The sequence below is a fragment of the Geotrypetes seraphini genome, chromosome 5 (genome assembly GCF_902459505.1).
Source record: "Geotrypetes seraphini chromosome 5, aGeoSer1.1, whole genome shotgun sequence".
In the NCBI taxonomy this organism is placed as follows: domain Eukaryota; kingdom Metazoa; phylum Chordata; class Amphibia; order Gymnophiona; family Dermophiidae; genus Geotrypetes; species Geotrypetes seraphini.
Genome location: NC_047088.1, coordinates 75,364,132 through 75,390,306, shown reverse-complemented (window position 1 = coordinate 75,390,306; position 26,175 = coordinate 75,364,132). Strand labels below are relative to the sequence as shown.

The following is a 26,175-nucleotide window of genomic DNA, read 5'->3' as shown; positions in this document are numbered from 1 at the left end:
CAATACCGTGCTCTGTCCTACCACACCCTCTGGAAGCGCATTCCAGGTGTCCACCACCCTCTGGGTGAAGAAGAACTTCCTAGCATTGGTTCTGAATTTGTCTCCTCTTAATTTATCCAAATGTCCTCTCATCTTGTAGTCTTCGAAAGTTTGAAGAATATGTCCCTCTCCACTTTCTTTATGCCCTTTATCCATGGAAGATTTTTTTTTTGTTGTTTTTTTTTGGGGGGGGGTGTTTTTTTTTTTCCATTAAACTGAAAATTATGACGCACCTACGGTTCTAAAAGTTTTGGTGTTTTGTAATAAATTAATAAAGGCGATGCAATAAAGAAATGAACATGTATCATTGTAAGCTGTATTGGTTAAAAATTGAGTTTAGAATTAAGTATAAATTATTGCTGTTGGTTTACTCAAGTATGCAAGGGTGCACTTCACAATACTTGATGGATTGCATATTATCTTATGCTGGGATGCAAAAGCTTCATTCGGCAACACAGCAGAACTTGACTAGACCTTCTAGAAAAGAGTTCAGTCTGCAGAGAGAAAAGGTTTTATTCATGCAGTGGTCCAGATGAGTGGAATAAGCTTCCTTCTTTCATTAAGCTGTCGAGCTCCACCTGTGGAGATGATGCGGTATATAAACCCAAGATTTAGTTTAGTTTAGTTTAGTTTAAGGGCTCCTTTTACTAAGCTGCAATAGCGGTTTTAGCGCACGCGCTAGACGCTAATGCCAGCGTTGAGCTGGCGTTCTAGCCACGTAGCGCGGGTTTAGCATGCGCGGCAATTATGCGTGCGCTAAAAACGCTATTGCAGCTTAGTAAAAGGAGCCCTAAGTAGCAAACAAGTTTGCAGGCTTTCAAGAAATTGTTAAAACATCATTTATTCTGTTGTATGAAATACACAGTATGACTTCATCAGCTTTGTTATGACTACTACACGTTTGCTCATTGAATTGATCATTTTGGAATGGCAGGGTTGTTTGACAATGTTAATGTTGATATGTCAGTCTGATTATGTAATTTTGGGGTTGCCATTTTTATTTTTGTAAAGTATTTGAAATGTTATTTATGTCTATTTTAGTGAATGTGTTGATGTACTTTGCCTTCCTTATATAAGGCAGATTATAAATAAACCAAACCAAACCAATGCTATTTTTAAAGTACAACAATATTCTTAAAGAACTAGGGGACCTTTTACTAATGTTAAGCATCGGCTAACAGACCCACATGTATTGTGTCCTCTAATATCCATTAGCATGAGCTAAGCATTAATAAAATGGTTTCCTCAGTTCACCAACATGCCATACAATATTATTATGAATTGTCTTTCTTACTGCAACATTCTTGATCTTTGGAAGTAAAGGGAGAAAACTGAGAATACTTTGTGACCTTAGATAACCAATATAACAGCACAAATGCCAATAATTTGAGAACATTTCCCTTTAGAACCTCGTCAGTGACAGTGACATTACTGTCTGGATATAATATCTGGGGCAGAAACAAGATGTACATAATGTGAAAGGAGGAATTAGGGATAAAGGGCTTGGTTTTATTACAGAAAATATGGAAAGTCCAAAAGGCACCTATTTTATGGGGGTGATTTTATAAGTCTATTATTATATAACCAATGGGACACTGTCATACCAAGATTCAAACTATATTGCAGTGATAGGGTGGACGGATTGGTGGAGGCATAGTGTTATATATTAAGGAGGTCCTTGAATTGAATGGACTAAACATTCTACAGGAGCAGAAACACACCTTGGAATCCTTATGGGTAGAAATTCCATATGCAAAAAGGAAAAGGAAAGCAATAGGAGTGTACTATCGTCCACCTGACCAGAATGAACGGGCAGATGCTGAAATGTTAGCAGAAGCCTAAAAGAAGCATAACATCTGTTTTATTACTTGAGATCTGGTTTGGCTTCTGTTGTAATCAAGAAACTGGGCTTGGTTTGGTTTGTCCCAATATGGGAATTCTTATGTTAGGGGATGCTATATATTAATGAGGGAATTGAGTCTAACATAACAATAAAAAATGTCTGTGAGATGGACATTTTTAGTAAGATGTCTCAATTCTGATTTGAATGTTCTTTCAAAAATGCCACTCTAGGTTTCTTTACAAAATATGCTAGAAATGGGTGCCTTCTTACTCTCTCAACCTAGTGAACCTGTTATCAAATTACCCCCATAGTTGTGTATCTGCAATGCTATGATTAAAACTAGATGCCAATAAACTGGTTATCATCAGCATCACTGTGTACATAACCTTTTAAATAGAAGGTACCATATATTCCCATCTGTGATGTCAGATAGATACCTTTATACTTCATGATATGACACTAGCATTTTTAGTTTGTATGAAATAACACTTAACATTGCAGAATGCTTTCATACAGGACCACTGATTTTTATTCCATACCTGAGACAAAATAAAGTTACAAAGAGCTAGTGTCTTTTAATTAAGGCAAACAGAATGATTGCTGTATTTGGTAATAAAAGAACCTTGAAATAGTCTAAAAAAATAGGCAAACATTTGATTTAGGTCCTTTCTGAGGAGTTGCACATATATTACATGGAATTAGAACAAACTTGGCAGTTCTTGCCTATAGGGAGACCAGAATATATTCCAGCTTTTCTCCATCAATTTCTTTTCCTCCCCACCCGGAAATGTATTGTCATTAAAGTTGTATAAAGGGCTCATCATATTATCATATTAATTTAACCGATAAAATAAATATGTGTGCATATTGTGATTTTTTTTTTTATCTACAGTATCGCTTTCCTAATTTGACTTTGCGTCCATATCTGTTTACTGGATTGAATTTGCAATGCACAATTCTGACACATTTTGGGTTTTGTTTTACAGCTAAAAAAAAAGTTGAAGAAGCTGAAGAAAGTAAGCCAGTGCTACAAAAGAAGAAAGTAAAAGAACTGAGAATTTTGGATAGTAAATCGGCACAGAACCTATGTATGTAATATTAGATTTCAATTCTCTCTAAAAATTCAATCACAGAGGGACATCAAATTTTAAGCACCATGAATATGCCTATTTGGAACTTGTTCTATAAAGAAAAATAGTTACTTATTTTTGTTCATAGAATGCTAGTGTAACAGATCAAATAAACACCTGTATTTTACTCTACATTTATGGCATCCCTAGAGCTGGTGTAAATGATAGCACCTTGATTGTTAAAGAACAAATGCAGATTGTAGTTTTATATAACATATGTGTGTAAGTATGTGCCCTACCCATACACAGTTCAAATATTTATTACCATGTGAACATTGACAATTGGTATTTAATTAATTAATTAATGAAATTTGTTTTCTATACCGTTGTCCCCAAAGAGTTCAGAACGGATTACAAGTTAAACATAGATAATTTCAGTACACGATTACATTACACATTTTTATCCTAACTTGGCATATATTAGGGGTATGATATTATAATACACATAATATCTCTAGGCCTAAGGGTTTAGGAGAGTGAGGGCTCTTAAGAAGTCATTAAAATCATTTACAGAGGGCTATCTTTTGGAACACCAAAGGAGCAAAGGTGGCTGAAAGAGGTCTACCACTACTGGAAAGAGAACACCATATTGAAAGTCTATTCCTTACCTCGATTTGTTAGGCTGCCTTTGTCTCTGCCTTCCTTTCTGACATCTAGTAAGACTGTTTCATGCCTCTGTTTTTGATGCTGCCCTAGTCTCCATCCTCCATGCTAAAGCTTACCAAGATCCCTGATTTAGGAAATTGTGCTGAAACCCAGCTGAGAGAGGTCATCTAATATAATAAAATGTTAGGCCACGCATGCGCACTCCTATCGCGTGCGTCCGTTTTCTGTGAGCTGTAGGGCAGCTCAGGTAGGAGTGCACATGCGCGCCAATCTCTCTCTCCCGCCATGGCAAACAGTAGGAGCAGCTAAGTTTTTAAAGTCTTGAAAAGCCGTCGGCCATGAAGTATGCATGCGGCATACTTAACAACCAACGGCTTTTCAAACCCCCACAGCACCACCGCTGTCACTGAACCTTACAAAACCCTCCATCCCCACCAGCATTGCTAGATGCGGTTAAGGCGAGAGAGGCGATGTTGGCCGTGGCGGCTGTCGGTGGCTGTAGGCTGCGGTGGCTGCAGGCCACGGTGGCCGAGCATGGAGCCGAGCCAAAGTTTTTTTTTTTTTAACTTCAAGGACGCTACAGCGGCTCCTTTCACGAGCCGCTCCTGCGTCGGAGAAGGCGGCGATCGTGAGAGGAGCCGCCGGGAAGTTACACTGCTGGGGGCTTGGCCTGTTAGGTCCGTGCTGAAGCTCAAACAGATCCTGCTGGGGCGAGAGACTGAGCGCGAGCCCTGCTGCTGTTAACAGGTACAGATATTACCTACTCAGCAACTTTTTCCTCTTCTAATAGCCGCCGCCGCCGCCATCATTCCCTGTAAGAACACACTCGCGCACCACTGCTCCCTTAATGTATTGCAAGTTCAAAGATGCGGCGGAGGCTCCTCTGAGACTGGGCCTAGAACCGAGGGCTGGAAGAGTAGGTATGAGAAGGGGGTTGGGTTTGTGGGCTATCTTAAAAGGAATGTGTGAGAGAAGGGAGCTGGGGATGAAGAGGAGATGGGAGCAGGGGGCTACAAAAGGGGGCATATGAGAGAAAGGGGCTGAAGATAGGAGCTGGAAGAATAAGTGAAGGGGGAATGAAGAGGAAGTTCTATGGAGGTGAAGGACAGAGAAAGGGGACAGATTTTTAAGCTGGTGAAAAAAGGTGGAAATAGGGAAGGTAAAAGGGGAAATGGGAGCCTGAATAGAGGAGGTAAGACATAAGAAGAATAGCCATACTGGATAAGACTAATCTATTCTAGCACCCGTTAATGTAACGGGCTTAAACACTAGTCTTTACAATAAAGATCTCTGGTGATCATTTGGTTGTCCTCGTTTCCTTTCAACTAACCAGACTTCTCTGGTGTGTTGTGCATATGTGTTGTGTAGAGGTTATTTTTCTGTATTTTTGAACAAGCTTATCCCAATGTGCAACTAACAAGACTAAGGGCTCCTTTTACTAAGGTGCGTTAGGGCTTTAACGTGCGGAATAGAAACATAGAATATGATGGCAGAAAAAGGCCATAGCCCATCAAGTCTGCCCACTCCAATGACCCACCCCCCTGACTTTACTCCCCTAGAGATCCCACGTGAATATCCCATTTTCTCTTAATATCTGACACGCTACTGGCCTCAATCACCTGCAAAGGTAGACTGTTCCAATGATCGACCACCCTTTCTGTGAAGAAGTACTTCCTGGAATCACCATGAAACTTCCCTCCCCTGATTTTCAGCGGATGCCCTCTGGTGGTCGAGGGTCCTATAGGACAGAAGATATCATCTTCCACCTCGATACGGCCCGTAACATACTTAAACGTCTCAATCATGTCTCCCCTCTCTCTTCGTTCCTCAATTTATTTAGCCTTTCTTCATACGTGAGATCCCTAAGCCCCAAGACCATCTTGGTGGCCATTCGCTGAACCGACTCAATTCGCAGCACATCTTTCTGGTAGTGTGGTCTCCAGAATTGAACACAATGCTCCAAATGCCAGCATTGAGCTGGCGTTATTCTAGAAGCGTACCGTGTGGTGTAGCGTGCAGTAATTTTGTGTATGCTAATTTCTTTAGCACACCTTAGTAAAAGGAGCCCTAAGAGATTTTCTTACTGATTTTGGAACACCTTTTTGAAAATGCTACCAATAAAATCATTGGTGCTTTTCTTCTCATCTATTCTTTATGGAAGCTTACAGAATGAAGTCAAATGTGTGGACTGGTCCCAATAAATATAGCAGTGATAAGTTTTTAGCATTTTGTTTATAAAAAAACAAAACAAAAAAACAATCCCTCTAATTTTGAGCCACAAAGGAAGAACTTTCCAACAGACAACAAAGCAGTTTCCTGTATAAAATGTAGATCCAAACATTACCCTAACCCTTTGCAAGTACAAGTATTGTGTGCAATGTTTAAAACTTGCTTTCTTTTCCTACACTACCATAATAACCAATACAATATATTTATGGTGAAATCTGCCTCTACTGCAGTTAAAATTTTATTTTTACTTATGGTGACTTTTTTACCTATATTAGTTCTTATCTAGATCTTTTTATTCCAGCCATTTTCCTAGGATCTAATCGAATGCCCTATGAGGAAATAAAAAGTATAATTTTAGAGGTGGATGAAGAAAAACTGAGTGAGTCCTTAATTCAGGTACTGTGGCCCAGAAAATTTTATTTTATTTTATTGATATGTTGTCAGTTTTTAGAATGTTTACGTTAATGACTTATTTCATCAGAGTTTCCCCCCAAAACAAAACACAGAAGTGAAAAAACTTTGTTCAGTCTAGGTCAGGGTTGGCAAAGTCCCTCCTCGAGTGCCGTAATACAGTCGGGTTTTCAGGATTTCCCCAATGAATATGCATGAGATCTATTAGCATGCAATGAAAGCAGTGCATGCAAATATATCTCATGCATATTCATTGGGGAAATGCTGAAAACTGACTAGATTGTGGCCCTCGAGGAGGGACTTTGATACCCCTGGTCTAGGTCAAGGTTAAAAATTAAACAGAACACTATTACAGAAAACTTATTCACTTCATTCCAGAAGGACATTGTGCTACTTTAAATATATGCCTGAAACATGAGATAATGTCTGTGCTGTAGAATATATATTTCAGGGGATCATTTCTATTTGACTTTCTGCTTCAAGGATTAAACTTTAAATTATATTCCATATATATATTTTTAAGTAATCTGTTAATCTGGCTTGTTTGTTTTTTGTCTTTGTTTTCAGTTTGTATATGTCTCTGTCCTAAATATTTGTATTATTCTTTTTATCATTGTATTGTCACCTAGAATTTATGATAGGCGAGTAATCAAATTTTAAACAAACTATGAAACTATTTAAAAATGTATATACCGTATATTAACTATACGGTTTACAAAGCTTACAATCATAAAACACAATTACAGAGCAGTACTCGTAGTCTTATAGGTCAAACTGCTATTAGTAGGCTTATAGGCTTTTTGGTCCCCTTTTACAAAGCTGCACTAGTGAGTGCCACGCAGCAAAAGCTCTGATGCCCTTTAAATCTCTATAGGCTTTGAGGCATCTACTGTGCTAGCTGACAACCAAGGTGCACTGAATGTATGAATAAGGGCTTTAATACAAGCTCCCAAAATGCACCTCTGAGCACACCCTCCTACCACCCTTTTCTTCTTACTTTTTTTTTTCTTTTGTGTGTGAGGAGATAGCAGACTCCTTCATAGCTAGCACAAGAACATAGGAAAATCATTGTTCCTCCTAGTTTACACCTTTGAATTTGCTAGCCGAAATACAGCTTAGTGAGAGAAATTGGTGCATAGTATTACCACTTCACAAGATGTGTAAAAATGCATTCCCGGCTTGCCCTTTTTCATAGGAATTGCCAATTGAGTGTGAATTTTGTAAGAGAATAACTGAAATTTGAGTTTATTTCTTTGTTTTAAGTTTGATATTAAAGAAACTTGTTCAAGGAACCACATAATCCAATTTGATAACATAGGCTACAAGTTCAGTAAGTTTATACTAAATGGGATCCTCTTGGAGATGGTCACTTTGATGCTTTTCTACCTTTCAGTGAAAAATGTTTAATTGATGCTAGAGACTGGCTGTGAATAGCACATTAGACTTTTGAATTGGAAGATCTGTAAAAATTTGAAGTGAATATAGAACACTTGTCAGACACAGGCTAGTGGGGCTGCCTGTATGCTTGAATCAGACATAACTGGAAGAAGCATGAATAATTCATAAGGCACATCTAGTGCAAGGATTATGTGAGCCTCTATCTCTTGGCTCTTGCATTTTGATCACATCACATAGCTAGAAATACCTGTAAATAGCTTAAGGGAAAAAAGGTTTTATTTTTATTCAGTGCATTATGGCAGATACGGCTGAACCCAGTTTGTCACAGACCCATCCTGATAGTCGAAGAGACATTGGCAAGTAACTAGAGAACACACTTTGACTGGAAAAGCCCAGTAGAACCATGAGGCAGAGGTGTAAAAATATGTTCTGCTCTTAGAGAGACTATGAGTCTAAGTAAGACAAGACAAGCCATTCGGCTACATGCTGCTTATGAAAAATATCAAAGATCATAAATAGAGTTCTGTTCTTACTTGGATAGTAAGTGTACAGAGGATAGCCTTGCCCAGCATGAGAAACAAAGGACTACAGATATAACAAGGCAGGCCATGGTTTCAGAGGCCCTTGAAGAGATGGAGCAACCAACAGATACCCCAATAAAATATATTGTATACCAATATTCAGGTAGTTCTAAATACTCTGTTTGAAGTTCTAGAACTAGTAGAAACTTCATATTGCAAAGAACCAACCAATCAGGTCAGTCAACAGCCAGTTTATCAGTCATTCGAGCTACAGCTAGAGCCAGAGCAGCGGTTGTAAGATCTGGGGCTCTCTTTAGCCAACAAGAAGTGGCTATAGAGACACAAAAATTAAGACTAAAGGAATGACAGAAAAAAAGCAGAGACTCTGGCTGCTGCTGGTACTGCACACAGGAAAGCAGAATTAGAGGAAGCAGTGGCTGAAGCGGCAACAGAAGAGGCTGTCAAAGAGCTGAGAAAGGCAGAGCTAGATATTGCCTTGAAGGTGCTCCTAGAAGCAGCTTCCATGGAGAGCCAACTTAACCATATCATAGTGGAAGATCCTGCCCAGCAGACAGCAACCTATGTAAAAACCCATGCCTCAGCACAAGAGAGTAAACAATCATTTGGACTCAAAAGAGCCACTGAATTCAGGGAAAACACCTTCCTCTGCAACAGAGTCCAGCTCATCTGAGAGAAGCAAGTCTAAGGTGAAACATGCCACTGAGACAAAATGCAAGCACACACACAGGATGTACTGCCACTGGCTCTTACTCCAGGAAAGCACACCAAGAGGAATACTTCATTTTAAGCACAGACTCTGACACCATACAAGAACTTGGCACTAGTAATGCCCAATTAACCATGCTGTAATTAAGCAAGCAGCATCTGACAGACAGACAACAACACATATTCAACATTCTAGAGACCTTAGAGTGAGAAGATCTAGCTATGTAAATGACATGTAAATAGTTGGTGAACATGGAACTCACCCAGTTTAATGACTGCCTGGAAAAGTACCGAGGGTGGAAATCCAATTTTAAAGACACCATAACTGTTATGAAGCCCTCACCAAGACAAGAGTTGGGCCTGGTGATAAAATGGTTGGGACCTAAATTGGTGAAGACATTGCAAGATGATGCCCGAGGCCTGCAAGAAATGTGGGAGAGGCTCAAGCAGAAATTTGGCAACACAGAAGCCATCTAGCAGATATTGATAAGGAGAATAGATAATTTTCCAAAAATCACAAGCAAAGATATTGATAAACTGCTGGATTAAGGAAATCTCCAAGAACTGGAAGCACTCAAAGCTGATCCAAGTCTTCTAGGCCTAAGCTACATAGATACATCCTGGGACATAAAAAAACATACATTGAAGCTGCAGTATGACATCAAAGAAAAATGATCATCTATAGGCATGCAGTATAAAAGGGACAATCAAGGGAAGTTCCCTCCATTTACTATTTTCATGGATTTCATCAGAAAACTGGTTTCTGGGATGATGTACCCAATGTAGGGAAGAGGGATGAGAAGTCAGTTAAAAAATATGGCAACCCTACCAGGAGGTCTGTAGCTGTGCACAAGACAGACCTAAAGCAGCTCAATCAACTGACCATCCTCCTACTACAGAAAAAGTAGAGGATCCAGAGTGACAATGTCCAATACATAAAAAAATTACATGCTCTCCAGAAATGTCAAGGGTTCAGGGAGAAACCCTTAAGAGAGCGAAAAAAAGTGTTAAGGAAATACAGGACTTGCTACAAATGTTGCTCATCATCCAAGAACATGGCCAAGGACTTTAAAGCAGTCATTAAATGCTTAGTATGTGACAGTAACAAACACATAAGTGCCTTACAGTCTAACAGAAGCAGGCCAACATCTCCGAGAACCCCTCCTCAGAGTTAAGCCACATTGGGGAGAAGGAGATGGAGCAAGTGTCACTACTGAATGTCACTACAGATTGTACAGAGATGTGTGGAGGCAGCCTCAGTAAAAGGTCATGCACCAAAATTTGTGTGACAAAGGTGTATCCTAAAGAACAACCAGAAAAAGCAGTGAATATTTATGTGATCATCGACGAACAAAGTAACCAGTTCCTGGCAAGGACAGAGTTATTTGACTTATTTAACATCCAACGAAACCGCTACCCCTACCACTTTAGAACCTGCTCAGGGAAGACAAGTTAGACTGGGAGAAAAGTGAGTGGTTATGTGATAGAAACAATAGATGGAAGCATCAAGAGATATCTACTAACTCTTAACTGTGTACAATCAAATACCAGTATTGACACATTTTTTTCACGATTTCCCTTGCAAGGAGAGAAAGGAAAAGATGGAGTCATTGTGCATATAGCCCGGTAGAAAGCCATGGAGGGCCTTGTACATGAAGCAGCCAAATTTGAACAGAGAACATGCCTCGATGGGAAGCCAGTGAAGTTGCTTATAATAGGATGTGACGTTGTAGTTCTTCAGGGTCCTCTAGTATACTGTATACAGGTCATACTGCTCACAATAACTTTCATTCTTGCTGAATAAAAACAAGTTAAACCTTGCTTTCATAGTTGTCAGTGCATTGTTAGAAGCAACCTCCTTTTTTATGCTGTGAATTGATTTACTCACAACAACCATAAAAATGGAGAGAAATGGAAAATCAAAACAACTATAACTCTCCATTATGCCTTCATTATGTTTTTGGAGAGTTATATTTGTGTGAATTGATTTACAGTTAATTTGTGTGAGTTATAATTTTCTTTATGCCCTTAATATAGGTACCCACATCTTGAAGTTTTTAGAATTTCCAGTGGGGCAGCAGATACTCCAATCAATGCACAAAAAGGAATCCCAAAGGCATTACTGCAGGCACTAGTAGATATACAGCTTAATCATTTTTGTACAATCGTAAGGAATCCACTAAAATGTTTAGTAGAATTGGAACTAGAACTATGGGAAGTGACTTAGAAAAAAAAATTTCAAACTATCTATGTCACAAATTCTTCCTGAAATTCACAAAATTCTGTTTGTTGCTCTATCTCGTATCATTTGCTTTTTCTGTTTAGCAATGATTTGTTTGGCTTGCAGCAGTTACAATGGTCTCCAACAGGAAGATTATTTTTGATCTGAAGAAACTTGTGTTATAAGGGAAGTCGCCCTTTCTTAATTTATTTATTTGCCTCTTGATTCTCTATCTTCAATAGTGCAGGCCCCTTGTGATCATTGTAGAGGAGGTTTCATGTTAGTTTCCTTGCCAGCAGCCATTATTGTTGGTGATAAAGGGTCCTCTTTGCAACTTTTATCACTTTGTGGTGCTTCGTCTGGTTTGTGTTTTGTTTTTTTTACAGGGATTATTGATTTTTTTTCAATTATTTAATCAAATTTAACATTATTTTTTTTTTCTCCAGTAGTACTATTCTGTGTTTAGAATAAATACCCAACAGGTCAGAACCAAAGTAACTGCCATCATCCATGAACTCTTTCCTGACCTTGATGTAAATATTTTGATCCTGAACTCAATTGCCATATGCAAGTATTAAAGGACAGGATTAAAATGTTTCATTGGGGTGACACCAAAAAGAACATAGCCTCTGGCCCCAGATTATCCATACTAAGGTGGGAACACTTATGTGTCTTCCTCTGCACTATATGATATCCAATTCATGTATTTGTATTTTGAAAATATGGCTGATTTCATCATTTTTAATTTACTCTTTGTATTCCTTCTATTTGAACTATTTTATATTTTGTTGTCTTGCTTTTATTTTCTCTGGTTCATTGCAAAAGAAAAAAAAAAGATAGATGAGGGTAATTAAGTTGCCAGACTGGCAACAGTGGGCCATACTTTACTGTGAACATATTTCATCTTAAAAGAGAACACTGACATTTTCTACTGCATTTGCTTTTTTTTCGCTGTCCTTTGGTTAGACAGCTCTTTATTTGGCACAGCATAAATAAACGTCCTATTAATGCCTGCTCTTATTACCACATGGAAATAGTATTTGAAATTCTCATTAACTGCTTTGGAAATTTCTTTATGCTGTATTACTTTTAAATACAATCAAGCATAGATAATTTGCAATACATTAATAGAAATGTCTGACATACTACCTTCTAACATTATACTATAAAGGGAATTCTATATGTGCCATATACGCACTCAGGCTTGGATTCTGTATAGGATGCCCGTCCCGGGCGTTCTATATAGAATCGGGCCTACACCCACCCAAACTAAACCCAATTCTGTAACCGATGTCCATGTTGCAGCATGCCAGTTACAGAATCGGGTTTGTTTAGACACGGACGCTATACTTAATTGCGGCAAGGGATCTCCCTGCCGTAATTAGTATAGTGGTCGTCAATCTCCCCTCTTCCCCCCCCCAATGATTGCGGCAGGAGGGTGCCCAACTCCACCTGCCCACAGAACCCACGATCGCCGGCAGGAAGGTGCTCAACCCTTCCTGCCAGTAGACCACCCATCTCACCCCTGACATTTGCGGCAGGAGGGTGCCCAACCCCTCCTGCCCACAGAACCCACGATTGCCAGCAGGAAGGTGCTTAACCCTTCCTGCTGGTAGGCCCCTCCCCCCCAAAGATTGCCAGCAGGAAAGTACCCAACCCCTCTTACTGGAACCCCCCCCTCTCAGGCTTACCCGCAAGTTGGCTGGACGGGTCCTCGCACCTTCCGGCCAGCAGGCCCGCCTCTATCCAAATGAGGCGGGCCTGCCATGCCCCTGCCCAACCCACAGGATCCTAGGGCCTGATTGACCCAGGCACCTAAGGCCCCTCCATGCTTTATGCTGCTACTTGATTGTTTAGTTATTCAGGCACTGGCATATAGGCAAATGCCTGAATAAATTACAGGTCTAACCCATCTCTTCCTCTAGAACTCTCCAGCAAACTTGAGAGTGCCATGGTGTCAGCACAAATATCACTACATTGGGTGAATATTTTCATAAGATGGTTAATATAGCCCAATAAATAAATAAAGATAATAAATAAAATTATACATATTATATTTGATAGAAAAGGGAGATGCAATTGACTATGGTGATTTTTAAAGTGAAGGTACATGTGGACTTTTCTGAAAAATGAACTTTAACATTTTAATAAAACGTCTGGTATTCATTGTAACTTGAAAATTTGTCAGCAAATTTGTGCATTTTACTCAAGAATAATGACTGGTTTATGAATTAATGTTGTGATACTGTGCTATTTAAATGATCATCAACATGCTATTTAATGTTAAACAATATGAATGAAAGCACAGAAGCCAAAATTGTGGTTTAATTTACTTGGGACAAAGCAGATGGTAGGGCTGGAGTGCTGCTAAAATGTAATGATCTGTAGCTTTCATTGCAATAGGGTTACCAGCTTAAATATGTCATTAAAAAAGTGAGAATGTACAAAGACCTTAGTACCCACAAATTACTTATCAAACCTAAATTTTAAATTTTTGCAACACGGCAGTAACACGGCAGAGTGAAATCCCCAACGAACAAGGCCAAGTAGCCTGTTTAGAGTGCTGCCGGCCTGACGCTGCTTCAGTTGAAGATAGGGCTCGCTCGCAGTCGGCAGGGAGGGAAAGATGGAGGATCAGCAATGGTTTAGCTGCACAGTGGTGGGGGGAGGGGCGGGTTGAAGAGTTGCCGTCGAATCCTGGGACTAGGGCTTATTTTGGGGGCAGGACTTATATTAAGACTTGTGTGTATGTGTATGTATGTATGTGTATATATATATATATATATATATATATATATATATATATATATATATATATACATATATATATATACACACACACTAGTTTTTAAGCCCGTTACATTATGGGGTGCTAGAATAGATGTCTGTCTTTCTTTCTTTCTGTATCTCTCCCTCACGCTGCCTATCTTTCTGTCTCCCTGCCCCATCTATCTTTTTTTCTTTCATTCTTTTTTTTCTCTCTCCCTGCCCCGTCTCTTTCTTCCTTTCTTTCTGTCTCTCTCTCTCTCCCTCCTACTGTCTATCTTTCTTTCTGTCTCTCTCCCTCCCAATGTCTATCTTTCTTTATATCTTTGTTTCTTTCTCTCTCTCTCCCTTCCAATGTCTATCTTTCTTTCTATCTTTCTATCTTTCTTTCTGTCTCTCTCCCTACCCAGACTCTCACTGAAGCCACCTTCCAGCTGGGCAAGTTAAAGGATTCCTTGCCCTTTCCTCAATCCAGCTGTGGCCTGCTGCCCGCATACACCTGCCCAGCTACACAACAGGCAAACACGTCCCATCTCTCCTCCGGACCCCATTCGCTCACCCTTGGTGCTGGACCACTGCCTGATGCTGCTCTACAGGAAGCTCGCAAACTGCTGGTCCATGGCGAGCCAAACCGAACCCCAGCGTGCACTTTTGCACACCTCTGTGCTTTTACTTTCTCCAGGGCGAGGGGGGAGGGTTCCTTTAGCCCTCGCTTGCCGAGGTGGTGGTGGCCCACCCCATCTATGTACTCTCTCCTGCCTGCCTACCTAGCTGGGGTCCACTCACATTCCCGTTGTCTTCTAACTCGTTCCCTGGACCCTCTTCTGCTCTTCCCAGCAACTTCTGGTCTTCCTGGACTGCTGCTTCATCTTCAGCACTGCCAGGAGTCCCTGAGGGACCACTGCAGAGCCACAATTAAACCTCCTGCCTGCCCTGGGATTGCAGTAGAGCCACGACCCTACCTGCTGTTCTCCCCCACCTGGAAGTTCTCAGACCGTGACCCCCAAGGCCGGGAACCCTCTTTCTTCCACCTGGGGCGGTCTGCCCTCCCCCCCTTGGTAGGCCTGGTCATCACTGGCTCCGGCTTCGCAGCCTCACCGAGGGAGAGTGATGGTGAAACCGCCACAGGCAGAGTTATACTTTACAGCGCATGCGGAGGCATGGAGTTTCAAGTAAGCATGCGCTCTAAGGGTTTTATTATATAGGATATATATATATATTTTAATTTAATTTAATTTTGTAACTTGTGTTGCTCTTGTGCTCAGCATTGGTTGGGGACATAGCACTCCAACAAGTTTTGTCCTGCGGCTTCTTCAAGAAAGTTCCCCCCTGTGCTACTTACAACTTGTATAGAACAGTTCACCATGGGTTCCCTCATTTTTGTACTGAAAAACTAGGACTGCTCTGAATGGCCAAGCACTATTGAACTCACTCTGAGTTTTTGGCAATTGTAAGAGGCTCCTATAGCTCCTATTCAGTTAACCCTTACTTCTGTAATCTTAGTGTTACCAGCCATACTCTGTATTTGTTGAACAACTTTCTTTAATAACATGAAATAAAGAATAAGCACTCAGAATTGATTACTTCAAGGCAGTTCAACTTTCACAGAATCTTCTCACTCTACCAGCCCATCCTATTCAAGCTGGGAGTGTAACCACACCTTGTGGAAATAACAGTTCTCCAGACTTAGAGAATCCAAGCTGTGCTAGATTGTTAGAAATAAAATATGGTGGGAGAACAATGGTAGACTAAAGTTCTGACAGCCATGTGGTCTGACAAAATATGGCAACTGTTCTCTCTCAGACTGAAAAAGGAAGGGGGCGAGCTTAAGCTCTGTGGTTGCAGTCTAGCCCTCTAGGGATTTAAGTCCACAGAGTACATCTTACCTATACATCTTAACATAAACACTTAAATTTGTTCTTATTTAAGAAACTGACAGCCTCTTCTATCAAACTGCACTAACAATTTGTAGCGCGGTGAGCTGTGTTGAATGGCCTGCGCTGCTCCTGACGCTCATAGAGTTCCTATGAGCGTCATCTTTGTTGCACTTCTTTGCACTTTTTCTTATTAAGAACATAAGAATTGCCATACTGGGACAGAACAAAAGTCCATCAAGCCCAGTATCCTGTTTCCAACAGTGAATAAGCAGTGGATTTCCTCAATCCATCTTAATAATGGCTTATGGACTTCTCTTTTAGGAACTTTTCCAAACCTTTTTTAAACCCTTCTAAGTTAATTATATTCACCGTATTCTCTAGTACGGTAATTAATTCCAGAGTTTAGTTACATGTTGAGTGAAGAAATATTGTCTCTGGTTTGTTTTCAATCTATTGCTTAGTAGATTCATCAAATGCCCTTTAGTCCTAGTATTTTTGGAAAGAGTAAACAAGTGATTCACATCTACCCGTTCCACTCCACTCAGTATTTTATAGACATCATATCTCCTCTGAGTCATCTCTTTTCCAGGCTAAAGAGCTTTAGCCACTTTAGTCTTTCCTCATAGGGAATTTGACCCATCTCTTTTATCATTTTCATTGCCCTTCTCTGTATCTTTTCTAATTCTGTTATATCTTTTTTGAGATACAGCGACCAGAATTTCATACAGTATTTGAGGTGTTGTCTGTAATTCCCCTGTTCACCTCTGGAGCCCTATTTAAAAATCAGATACTATGGATAATTTTAGCATCAGGTTACAGATCACTAAAAGCAGATCAACAATTTCATGTTTGAGTTGTTGCAGTACCCTGGGATGTATACCAGGTTCTGGTAATTTATCACTCTTTAACCTGCCAATTTGGCTCAGTATGTTTTCCAGGTTCACCGAGATTTCTTTCAGTCCTTCTACATTGTCACACTTTGAGAACCATTTCTGGTTCAGGTAGATCTCTTACATCTTCCATAAAAACCAAAGCACAGGATTTATTCAGTCTGTCTGCCATGGCCTTATCCTCCCTGAGTGTTCAAATCATTTCTAAGGTTGGCTTCTGGTTGCTGCATTAGGGAGTCAAATTGTATTACCTTCAAAACAAATAGTATTTGTATGCTGACCTATGTGGGTTACAGCTGTCTATCTCTAGGCTTTATGAACCCCCAAATTAAGGAATAGTTGCTGGTATGAGTAGGAAAGGTGGGGAGATTGTGGCAGGCCCGGTGTCACTGTCTTGGTCTGTGTCAATGGGTTCTAGCCTGATAGAACACAAAGCTATATGTTTAGACCAATTCAAGCTTAATAATGGTCGAATATGAAGTTGCTTTGTCAGATACTGGTGGTGGCATGGATTATGTGAGAGATACAGGGCAATTCCCCTCTTGTTCAGAGGGAGGCCTGAAATACAGATAGACAGTTGTGACTACCCCAGATTTTGATGGAATGTGGGGGGAGAGTGGCTGACGGGATCAAAGAAAGGAATCAATACTTAATGAGCATAATGAGCTTTTATGGCAATACTTGCTGAGAGAAGTGATGGTAGTGCATTGGCATTTCTACAGTCTATGCCCAGAGAGGGTAGAAATTATATTTCCGCTGGTAAGGTGGAAATAGCGGGAGCTGTGTAACTTGAAAGGCTAGACACCTGCCCTGAAATCACCTAGATAGAATATTGACAATTGCAGTGGCAATTGCATTATAATGTAAGTTGCACTTACGTATGCAATTTCACAATACTGTAAACCGTGTTTAACTTATGTAAGTAGAACAATGTCAGGTGTTAATACTGTGGAGTGTGGTGTGTGCTCTATTTACTTTTGCCAGCTGATTTTTTATTATTATTATTATTTTTTTTTAATTCATGTGTGTCCAGAAGGAAGATAATATATATACATAAATCAATGGTCATCTGAGGACAATTTTCTGATAGAACTAAAATGAGTATTCCATTTCTTGCACATTCAAATAGAGTGAAAATGAGTGATTTCAATATGGTTGCTAATTTTCCACAGGTGTTGAGTTTTAATGTAAAAAAAAAAAAAAAAAGGTGCTTATAAAATGCATGTGAAAGGAAAATTGAGTAGTGTTATGAGGCAAGTTAATCAGAGCATCATAATTAAATAAAAGGTGCTGCATTAATTTGACTCCTGATAATTTTCAACTCTCCTGCCCAACCAGGATGAAATAACACTTTTTGCAGCAAAGGTAAAAAACAAACAGACTGCAAAAACAGCTAACTGTGCCTCTTTCTACAGTACTGTATGTACTATTGGTATGATTTTACTTATCTTTTATTAATTTATTTTATTTGTGCATTTTACAGGTTTGTGTTGTTGTTTGTTTTTTTTTTTAAGAAAATAAGAATACATTTCCCCCTCATTCTGTAATGTTACGTGAACAGTTTTACACTTAGAGCTGGTTTCTAGAAATGGTACATAAATTTACACATCAAAATTGTGTGGTATCCTGAGATGCATGAACAATTAAATTGACTAATGAGCCAATTAGTGCCAATAACTAGGTAGTAACAATAAATTATTGGGGTTATATTTGCAATAATTTGATTTTGTTTGTGCATCCTACTGTATACTATTTTATGAAGGACCCCATCCAGCATATTTTTTTCTCTCTTTCTGTCTTCATAGCTGTATTATACTTTAAATGTCAGAGCCCAAATGAGGGGGCATAGGACCCAAGGCCCCACTGTGGCTACACCCTCCCTCCTGACCCTCACATGGTCCAGCATCTCTTCTTCCACTCCCAGCGCTACCTGTGGCGCTGTCTCACTCCCCTGTGGAATGATATAAAGCAGGGGTCTCAAAGTCCCTCCTTGAGGGCCGCAATCCAGTCAGGGTTTCAGGATTTCCCCATTGAATATGCATGAGATGTTTGTGCATGCACTGCTTTCAATGCATATTCATTGGGGAAATCCTGAAAACCCAACTGGATTGCGGCCCTCAAGGAGGGACTTTGAGATCCCTGATATAAAGGGTGTCTTGGAGGATCATTTAGAATGCAAGCTGTATGCATACACATGGTGATGTTCTCCAGTACATTACTAGACCTGAGATTATTATCATTGCGTTGCTTCAACTCATTTGGCACTTGATCAGTGTATAAAATCAATTGGTCAACATTAAAGCTCTTACCCCCTCCTTTACTAACGTATAGCGTGGGTTTTAGTGCTGACAGTGGCGGTAACTGCTCCGACGCTCATAAAATTCCTATGAACATTGAAGCAGTTACTGCCGCTTTTGATGCTAAAACCTGCTCTACGCATTAATAAAGGAGGGGGTTAGTTTTGAACAAGTATTGCAATAATGCATCTATGACAGATTTTCCTTTTCTGTATTCACTGATAGTAACTATTTGCGTATCTGTATCTGTATTCACTGATTGTAACTATTTGCTGGTTGTCCAGCCCTTCTTTATTGTAAACCGCCTCAAACTACTACGGCTTTGATAGTATATAAGAAATAAAATAATAATAATAATAATATTTGGAAATATTTCTGCTGCATAATTTTCTTGATATGATTGTATACAATAAACAACTTCTGTTGCAGAAAATTAGGGATCCATGTCAACACCGGGCATTACTTTATATTTCCTGGTGGTATCGTATGGAGCCAATTAAGATGTCAGTAGCTCTTATAATTATGTAAGGCATGAACATTATTATTCTGATATTTTTCTTCCAGTTGTTTTTAAGGAGGTGGATAGACTACTCACAACATTCCTTTGGAAAAGCAAATGCCCAAAGATTGTTCTTCATATTTTGCAAGGTTTTAAAGAGAATGTGGGTGTCAATTTTCTTTGCTTTTATATAAAATACTGCTTTTATTACACAATAAGATCTCTCTTGGCTGACTCCTCTATCAGAATGCTTTGTGGCGTACCCCCTGCTATTGACTCATCTTCTTGACATGCAAATTCCTTCCTATCTGTATAATAATGCTGTTATTAGATACATAGTGTTGGCTCTGAGACTTCTACATAATACTTTCTAATTGAAAATAGGAACTTCACAGTGGCCCCCCCTTATGGTATAACCTGTTGCTTCAGATTAAGAATACTACTCTCATTTGGACAAAACCTGGTGTCTGGACATTAGCGGATATACCCAAAATTGCCTTCTTTCTTTTTTGAGATCTCTAATGACAATTTGCAATACCATTCTCCCAATGTAATCATTGGCTTCAACTCACACGATTAGTAACATCTACAAAGACCTGGACATTCTTCTAGTCCTCTCTGATTTAATAGAAATTTAGAAATATGATAGTAGATAAAGGCCAAATGTCATCCACAGCATCCATTATTTACTTTTCTTCCTAAGAGATTCCATGTTCCTGTCCCACACTTTCTTTAATTCAGACACAGTCTTTGTTTCCACCACCTCAACTGGGAGCCTATTCCATGCATCTACCACCCTTTCTGTATAAATGTATTTTCATAGATTACTCCTGCGCCTATCACCGTTTAACTTCATCCTATGACCTCTCATTCCAGAGCTTCCTTTCAAATGAGAGATTTTCTCGTGTGCATTTATACCATGTACCTTGCATTTCTTAGTATTAATGTTAGGAAATTCTTCTTTATGGAGAAGGTAGATGATGCCTGGAATGTGATCCTGAGGGAGGTGGTGGAGAGGAAAATGATGACAGAGTTCAAAAAAGCATGGGATGAACACAGAGTATCTCTAATCAGAAAATAATGGTATATATTGAAGAACTATGGCCAGTTCTGGGTAGACCTGCACGGTCTAGGTCCCATATATGTTCAGTTGAGGTTGGGCTGGGGAGGGCTTCAATGGCTGGGATGGTTTAGATCAGGGGTATCAAAGTCCCTCCTGGAGGGCCGCAATCCAGTCGGATTTTCAGGATTTCCCCAATGAATATGTATGAGATCTATTTGCATGCACTGCTTTCATTGTATGCAAATAGATCTCATGCATATTCATTGGGGAAATCCTGAAAACCTGACTGGATTGCGGCCCTCCAGGAGGTACTTTGACAACCCTGGTTTAGATGGACTAGAGTGAGCTTTGATGGAGTCTCCAGTAGATGGAACCTAAGCACAGTATTGGGCTGAGCTCTGGGTTTCTGGCCCAGAAACATCTAAGAAAAAGGACAATTTGAATTAAATCATTATACTTATACTGATTACAGTGTACAGTTGGACAGACTGGATGGACCATTCGGGTCTTTATCTGCCGTCATTTACTATATTACTATTATTTAATATTTTGGCACCGTGCTGTTGGCAAATTGAAGTGCAGTTAAAACTTTTAATAAACATCTAAGGTGTTAAGTATGAGCCCACCAAACCCTACTACGTATATTGCCATATAAGAGCTACCTGCAGCCAGAAGGGCTATTGTGGTGGTAGACAGGTGGGATTAGTAAGTTATGGGGGAATTTTGGAGGAATCACCATAAATTATAAGGGGTATATGGTGAGATGTACTGTATATCTGGAACCCTTTATGTGAAGTTCATAACAGTGCCCTCTAACCTGCCCCAATTCTCTGTTGGAATGTCTATGTGGCCAATCCATTACAATACTGGTCCCTCCTATTTCCAAATGGACGTTTTTGACTTGGATATTTCTTCTTTTTTTAAAGTTCTTAATTTGTTTTATTGAGTTATAAAAGATTACAAAACATATTGTCACAGGGAACCCCCTGTGACTGCAAAGGAATCCTTGCAGTGCCCAAGAACTAATGACTAATGGGAATTGCCACAGGGGAAAGGATTAGATAAACCTAAAGTTCCTCCTAGGGCCCTGCCAAGAAAGAAAATGCCATTGCATAGCAGTGCACAGAAGAAGGCTAAAACTCCTCATGCCTGTTTACCTTTTTCTATGCAGCAACAGAGAGCAACGGTAACAGGACTTCAAATCCCATCAGGCCAGGAGCAGGAAAATCCTAAAGCCAGGACTAGAACAGCTCCAGTACCTAGTAAACCCAGAGCTGGTTTGAGCCAGTTTAACAAGCACCTGAGCTCAGAAGCTGCTAGAACTAAGAGCATGCCTGCACTCCAGCACAAGCAGTTAGCCACTGGGAGAGAAAAGGGTGGGGCTCCTAGTTGAAGGGAGCCAGACCTCTGCCAGGAAATAGAAGTGCACCAGAGCCTTACACTCCAGAGGGGCAGGTAGGAACTCATGATTGGGAAGACTTTGTTGATGGCTCATACATAAATGAAAATGAGATAGAAATGAGTGAAGCTCACAGTATGGAAGAAATGGATGAGGATTTTTCATACACTACTGACCTTGGTCTAATGGAGTTGAGCTGAGGCACAGTAGGCAGGGCCGCCATTAGAAATTTATGGGCCCCTTACTGAGCAATCCTATTGGGCCCCCCACGCACCCCTTCCCCCCGGCCCCCCCCCTTCTTCCATGGGCCGAATTCACACATACTTTTCTCTGTCGCCACACTCTTTGACCAAAAGATTTGTAAGCCTGCAACCACGTCAAGGTAGACTCTTTCAGCAGCTTCCCTCCCTCCCCTTACCTTTGTGGCCAAGTCAAAATGATCTACCAACAATAAAATTTTAAAAACACAAAGCACGCTGTAAGCAGAGAAAATGTTAATTATCATTTATATTCTGCGGGTTTTCAAAGAGGTCAAGGCAGATGACTTTATGCAATGTCACCTCAGTAACAACTATACAAAAATAGACAAATATTCCCCCTCCCTTTTAACTAAATCGCGATAGCGGTTTTTAGCGCAGGGAGCTGTGCTGAATGCCCCACGCTGCTCTCGACGCTCATAGGCTCCCTGAGTTAAAAAACGCTATTGCGGTTTAGTAAAAGGGGGCTATAGTGCAAAATATAGACAGCATATATAAATTCTCAAAACGGACACATTTTGATCACTAAATTGAAAATAAAATCATTTTCCTACCTTTGGTAATTTCATTAGTCTCTGGTTGCACTTTATTCTTCTGACTGTGCATCCAATATTTTTTCCCTTCTTTCAGCCTCCTGTATGCTTCCTCTCCTCCAGGCCTCATTCCCTCCCCAAACTTTTTCTTTGTTTCACCCTGCCCCCTTCTTTCTTTTTCTCTCTCTCCATATCCCCTTTCATTCTGTATGTCTGTCTTTCTCTCTCTCTCCGTGCCCCATTTTTCTTTGTTTCACCCAGCCCCCCTTTTTTTTTTTTCTGGCTCCCTGTCCCCCCTTTCTTTCTTTCTCCTTGCCCTCCCCTATGCCGCCACTGGGGAATAGGCTGCCACTGCCGCTATCGGGAACAGGCCTGCGCCGAGTTCGCCCTGCTTCTCTTCCCCGCGGGGCCGACCAACTCTCGCCACTCGACGTCAATTCTAACGTCGGAGAGGACGTTCTGGGCCAGCCAGGCAGCGATTGGCTGGCCCACAACGTCCTCTCCGACGTCATAATTGACGCGGGTGGCGAGAGTTGGTCGGCCCCACAGGGAAAAGCAGGGAGAACTTGGCACCGGCCTGTTCCCAATGGCGGCGGTGGCACTCAAGTGGCTAAACAGACGCAGTTTGCCAGCCTAGGGAGAACACTGGAGGGTGGCCAGCTGTGCACCTCCTTGGGGCATAAACCCGGGGCAGACCGCCCCCACCCCCACCTTGGTATGCCACTGTCTGTACCTCACTCCCTCCCTAAATGCATTCCCTCCCCCACCTCAGCATCTCTTTCCCTCCCTTCCTCTCTCCCAAGTCCATGCCTTCTGTGTCCAAAAATGCATTCCCTCCCCCACCTCAGCATCTGTTTCCCTCCCTTCCTCTCTCCCAAGTTCATGCCTTGTGTCCAAAACGTACTCCCTCCCCCTTTTGTGTTCCCCGTTTGCCTCCCAGCCCATCTTAGCAACTTTCTCAGCAAAATGTAGCTCGAGCCGCGTAGGCTTGTCTTCTATTTCCTGCCTGTCCTGCCGCGCACACATAGCCGACCAGAAGTCTTCCCGATGTCAGCGCTGATGTCAGGGAAGACTTCCGATCGGCTGTGTGAGCGGCAGGGCAGTCGGAGTAGAAGACGAGCCTCGCGGCTCGAGTTATATTTAACCCCGCGGGTCCCCCATCGTCCCTGTTCAGCTCTCTGTCCTGTGCACCCCCTTGGGGCGTGCACCCGGGGCACACCGCCCCCCCCTAGGTACGCTACTGGCCCGGGCTCTCTGTCAGCTCCGGGCCCCTGAATGCAGGACTGGTAGTACTGCCCTGATGGCAGCCCTGACAGTAGGAATAAAGTTTGAAGGCTTATCAAAAGGAAATTGTCGGTGAACAGTTCCAAACTAACCGGTATTATTTAAAGCTACTGGCTGAAAGAGTTTCTTTTTCTTTTGTCACTTGTATCAAACTTGAAGGAAAAGCTGTACAGCCTAAATTCAGGCAGGACTGTTTATTTTTCCTTTGGTGCGATTTTTGCAGTACAGGGAAAAGACATACCAATTAAGCAGGTGAATCAGGAAAGACACTGCTAGTTGAATGTCACTGTGGCAAATTAATGTTCACCTTTATTGGATCTTTTTTTTGCTTGGGATGTTTGGTACACCACAATCTATAGGGTGGGTACAGATCCTGAAAGGTCACTTGGACACACAAAGTCAGAGGCATGAAGAAAGTACAAGAGGTTTATTACAGCACACCGGACTCTAGTGCAGTTAACAGCCTGCCTACTAGCGTGTTAGAATCAGGAAATGCATGGACTTTTATGCCCTTTTCACTAAGCATACGCAAATTTAATATATGCAAAAACTACAATTTTCATTTGTTACTTCTATAACTTTTCTACAATTATTATTGGTCCTAAGCCAGCACTTATGATAGGTTCAGGGATACAACTTATAGTCCTATAGGAAACTAGCTCATTTCTCTGCTTATCTAAATCTTACAGGTCTAAATGTTACATGTACAGAAGGGCAGGGTACATCATGGCTCAAACTCTTTATCTATTTAGCTTACAATGTGGTAAGGTGGGGACATACATTTTAGGCAGATGAGGTCAATAGATTGTATACTGTTTTCAGCTATGTAGGCCAGAGCAATATTTTAAACAACAGTTAACCATTTCATGACCCTACAATCCCAACACCTTGGGGGGGGGGGGTGTCTGGTTAATAAAACCCCAAGGTGGGAAGGCTTGCAAGAGTTTTGTAACAGCTAAATGTTTTGAATAGGCCTGAGGGAATGCAGTGGAGGCCTGGATGGACCTAGCATAGTGTGGCAGATGCAGGCCTAAGAGCCTCCGAGAAGGCCACTTAAAGACTGTGGTAAAAGCCAAAGTTTGTCTAAAAGCAGGATAAAAGATACAAAAAGGAATTTCTTTGTTTTAAAAGGATTGTTGCTGTGGCTGCAGTTTGAAAACTATTTTTGAATTTCTTGTTTTTTTCAATATATTTAGAGTAGAGGCAGTGGCGTACCTAGGGTATGTGGCACCCGGGGCCCATCATTTTTTGACACCCCCCCATGTAAAAAAATATTTTTTTGTAATGACCATGAAACGGAATAAATGGTCAGAATAGAAACAGGCAGTGAAAATTTTCTTATATTCCAAACATAACATAACATAAATTATGTCTGAATTGTCATGACATCAGAAGTACATATGGAGTAGTTGCAGGTGATGCTTGGGACAGTTCTGATTGTGTTCGGTTTTTGAAGGTTTTGCAGTATGTGGTCGATGTCAATTGGTTGTAGAGTTGGGGGTCGAGTGTTGCAGCTCGAATGGCTAGGAGGTTGTCGAACAGTTTTTTTCTTTTGACGTTTTTGGTTGGAGGGTGTGTGAATGGTGCGTGAGTTCTCCTATGTCTGGTTGAGGTGGATTGAATTATTTAGCTGAAGAAATTAGTTACCCCCTCATCCCACACACATTAATTCTCTTCCATTTTTGTTCCCATTATAAAAAACACTGATAAGTTCCCAGAAAAAAAATACATTAAAATAAGAAGTGAAAACAAAGGCCCCTACAAATGAGAACATAACATAATAGCCTAACTGGGTGAGACCAAAGGTCCATCATGCCCAGTAGCCCATTCTCATGGTAGCCAATCCAGGACACTAATACCTGGTCAAAACCCAAAGAGTAGCAACATTTCATGCTACCGATCCAGGGCAAGAAGACACTTCCCCCATGTCTTAATAACAGATTATGGACTTTTCCTCCAGGAATTTGTCCAAATCTTTCTTAAAACCAGCTACACTATCTGCTTTTACCATAACTTCTGGCCACTTCATTTTTAAGTTTAGATCTTTCCTTTCAAACAGAGACCTTGCTAGATGTCAAATACAGCACAAGGTAACTTCACATGGACTTAGCTGTGCAGGAAATGTGAATCTCCTCATACACCCACCATATAGTGCAAAAATGTGCAAAGGTCTGTTTTTTTCTTTC

General features: G+C 40.8%; 1 protein-coding gene across 6 annotated transcripts in view; it reads left to right on the top strand.

The window, feature by feature from the left end:
* Positions 1 to 26,175, top strand: part of DIAPH2 (diaphanous related formin 2) — a 1,499,255-nt gene that overhangs the window by 783,096 nt on the left and 689,984 nt on the right. For all 6 annotated transcript variants that reach the window (XM_033944799.1, XM_033944798.1, XM_033944797.1 and 3 more), the window contains 2 exons: positions 2,869 to 2,970; positions 6,149 to 6,243. In XM_033944799.1, coding sequence (XP_033800690.1) covers positions 2,869 to 2,970; positions 6,149 to 6,243 — 197 coding nt within the window. The remainder of the gene's footprint in view (positions 1 to 2,868; positions 2,971 to 6,148; positions 6,244 to 26,175) is intronic.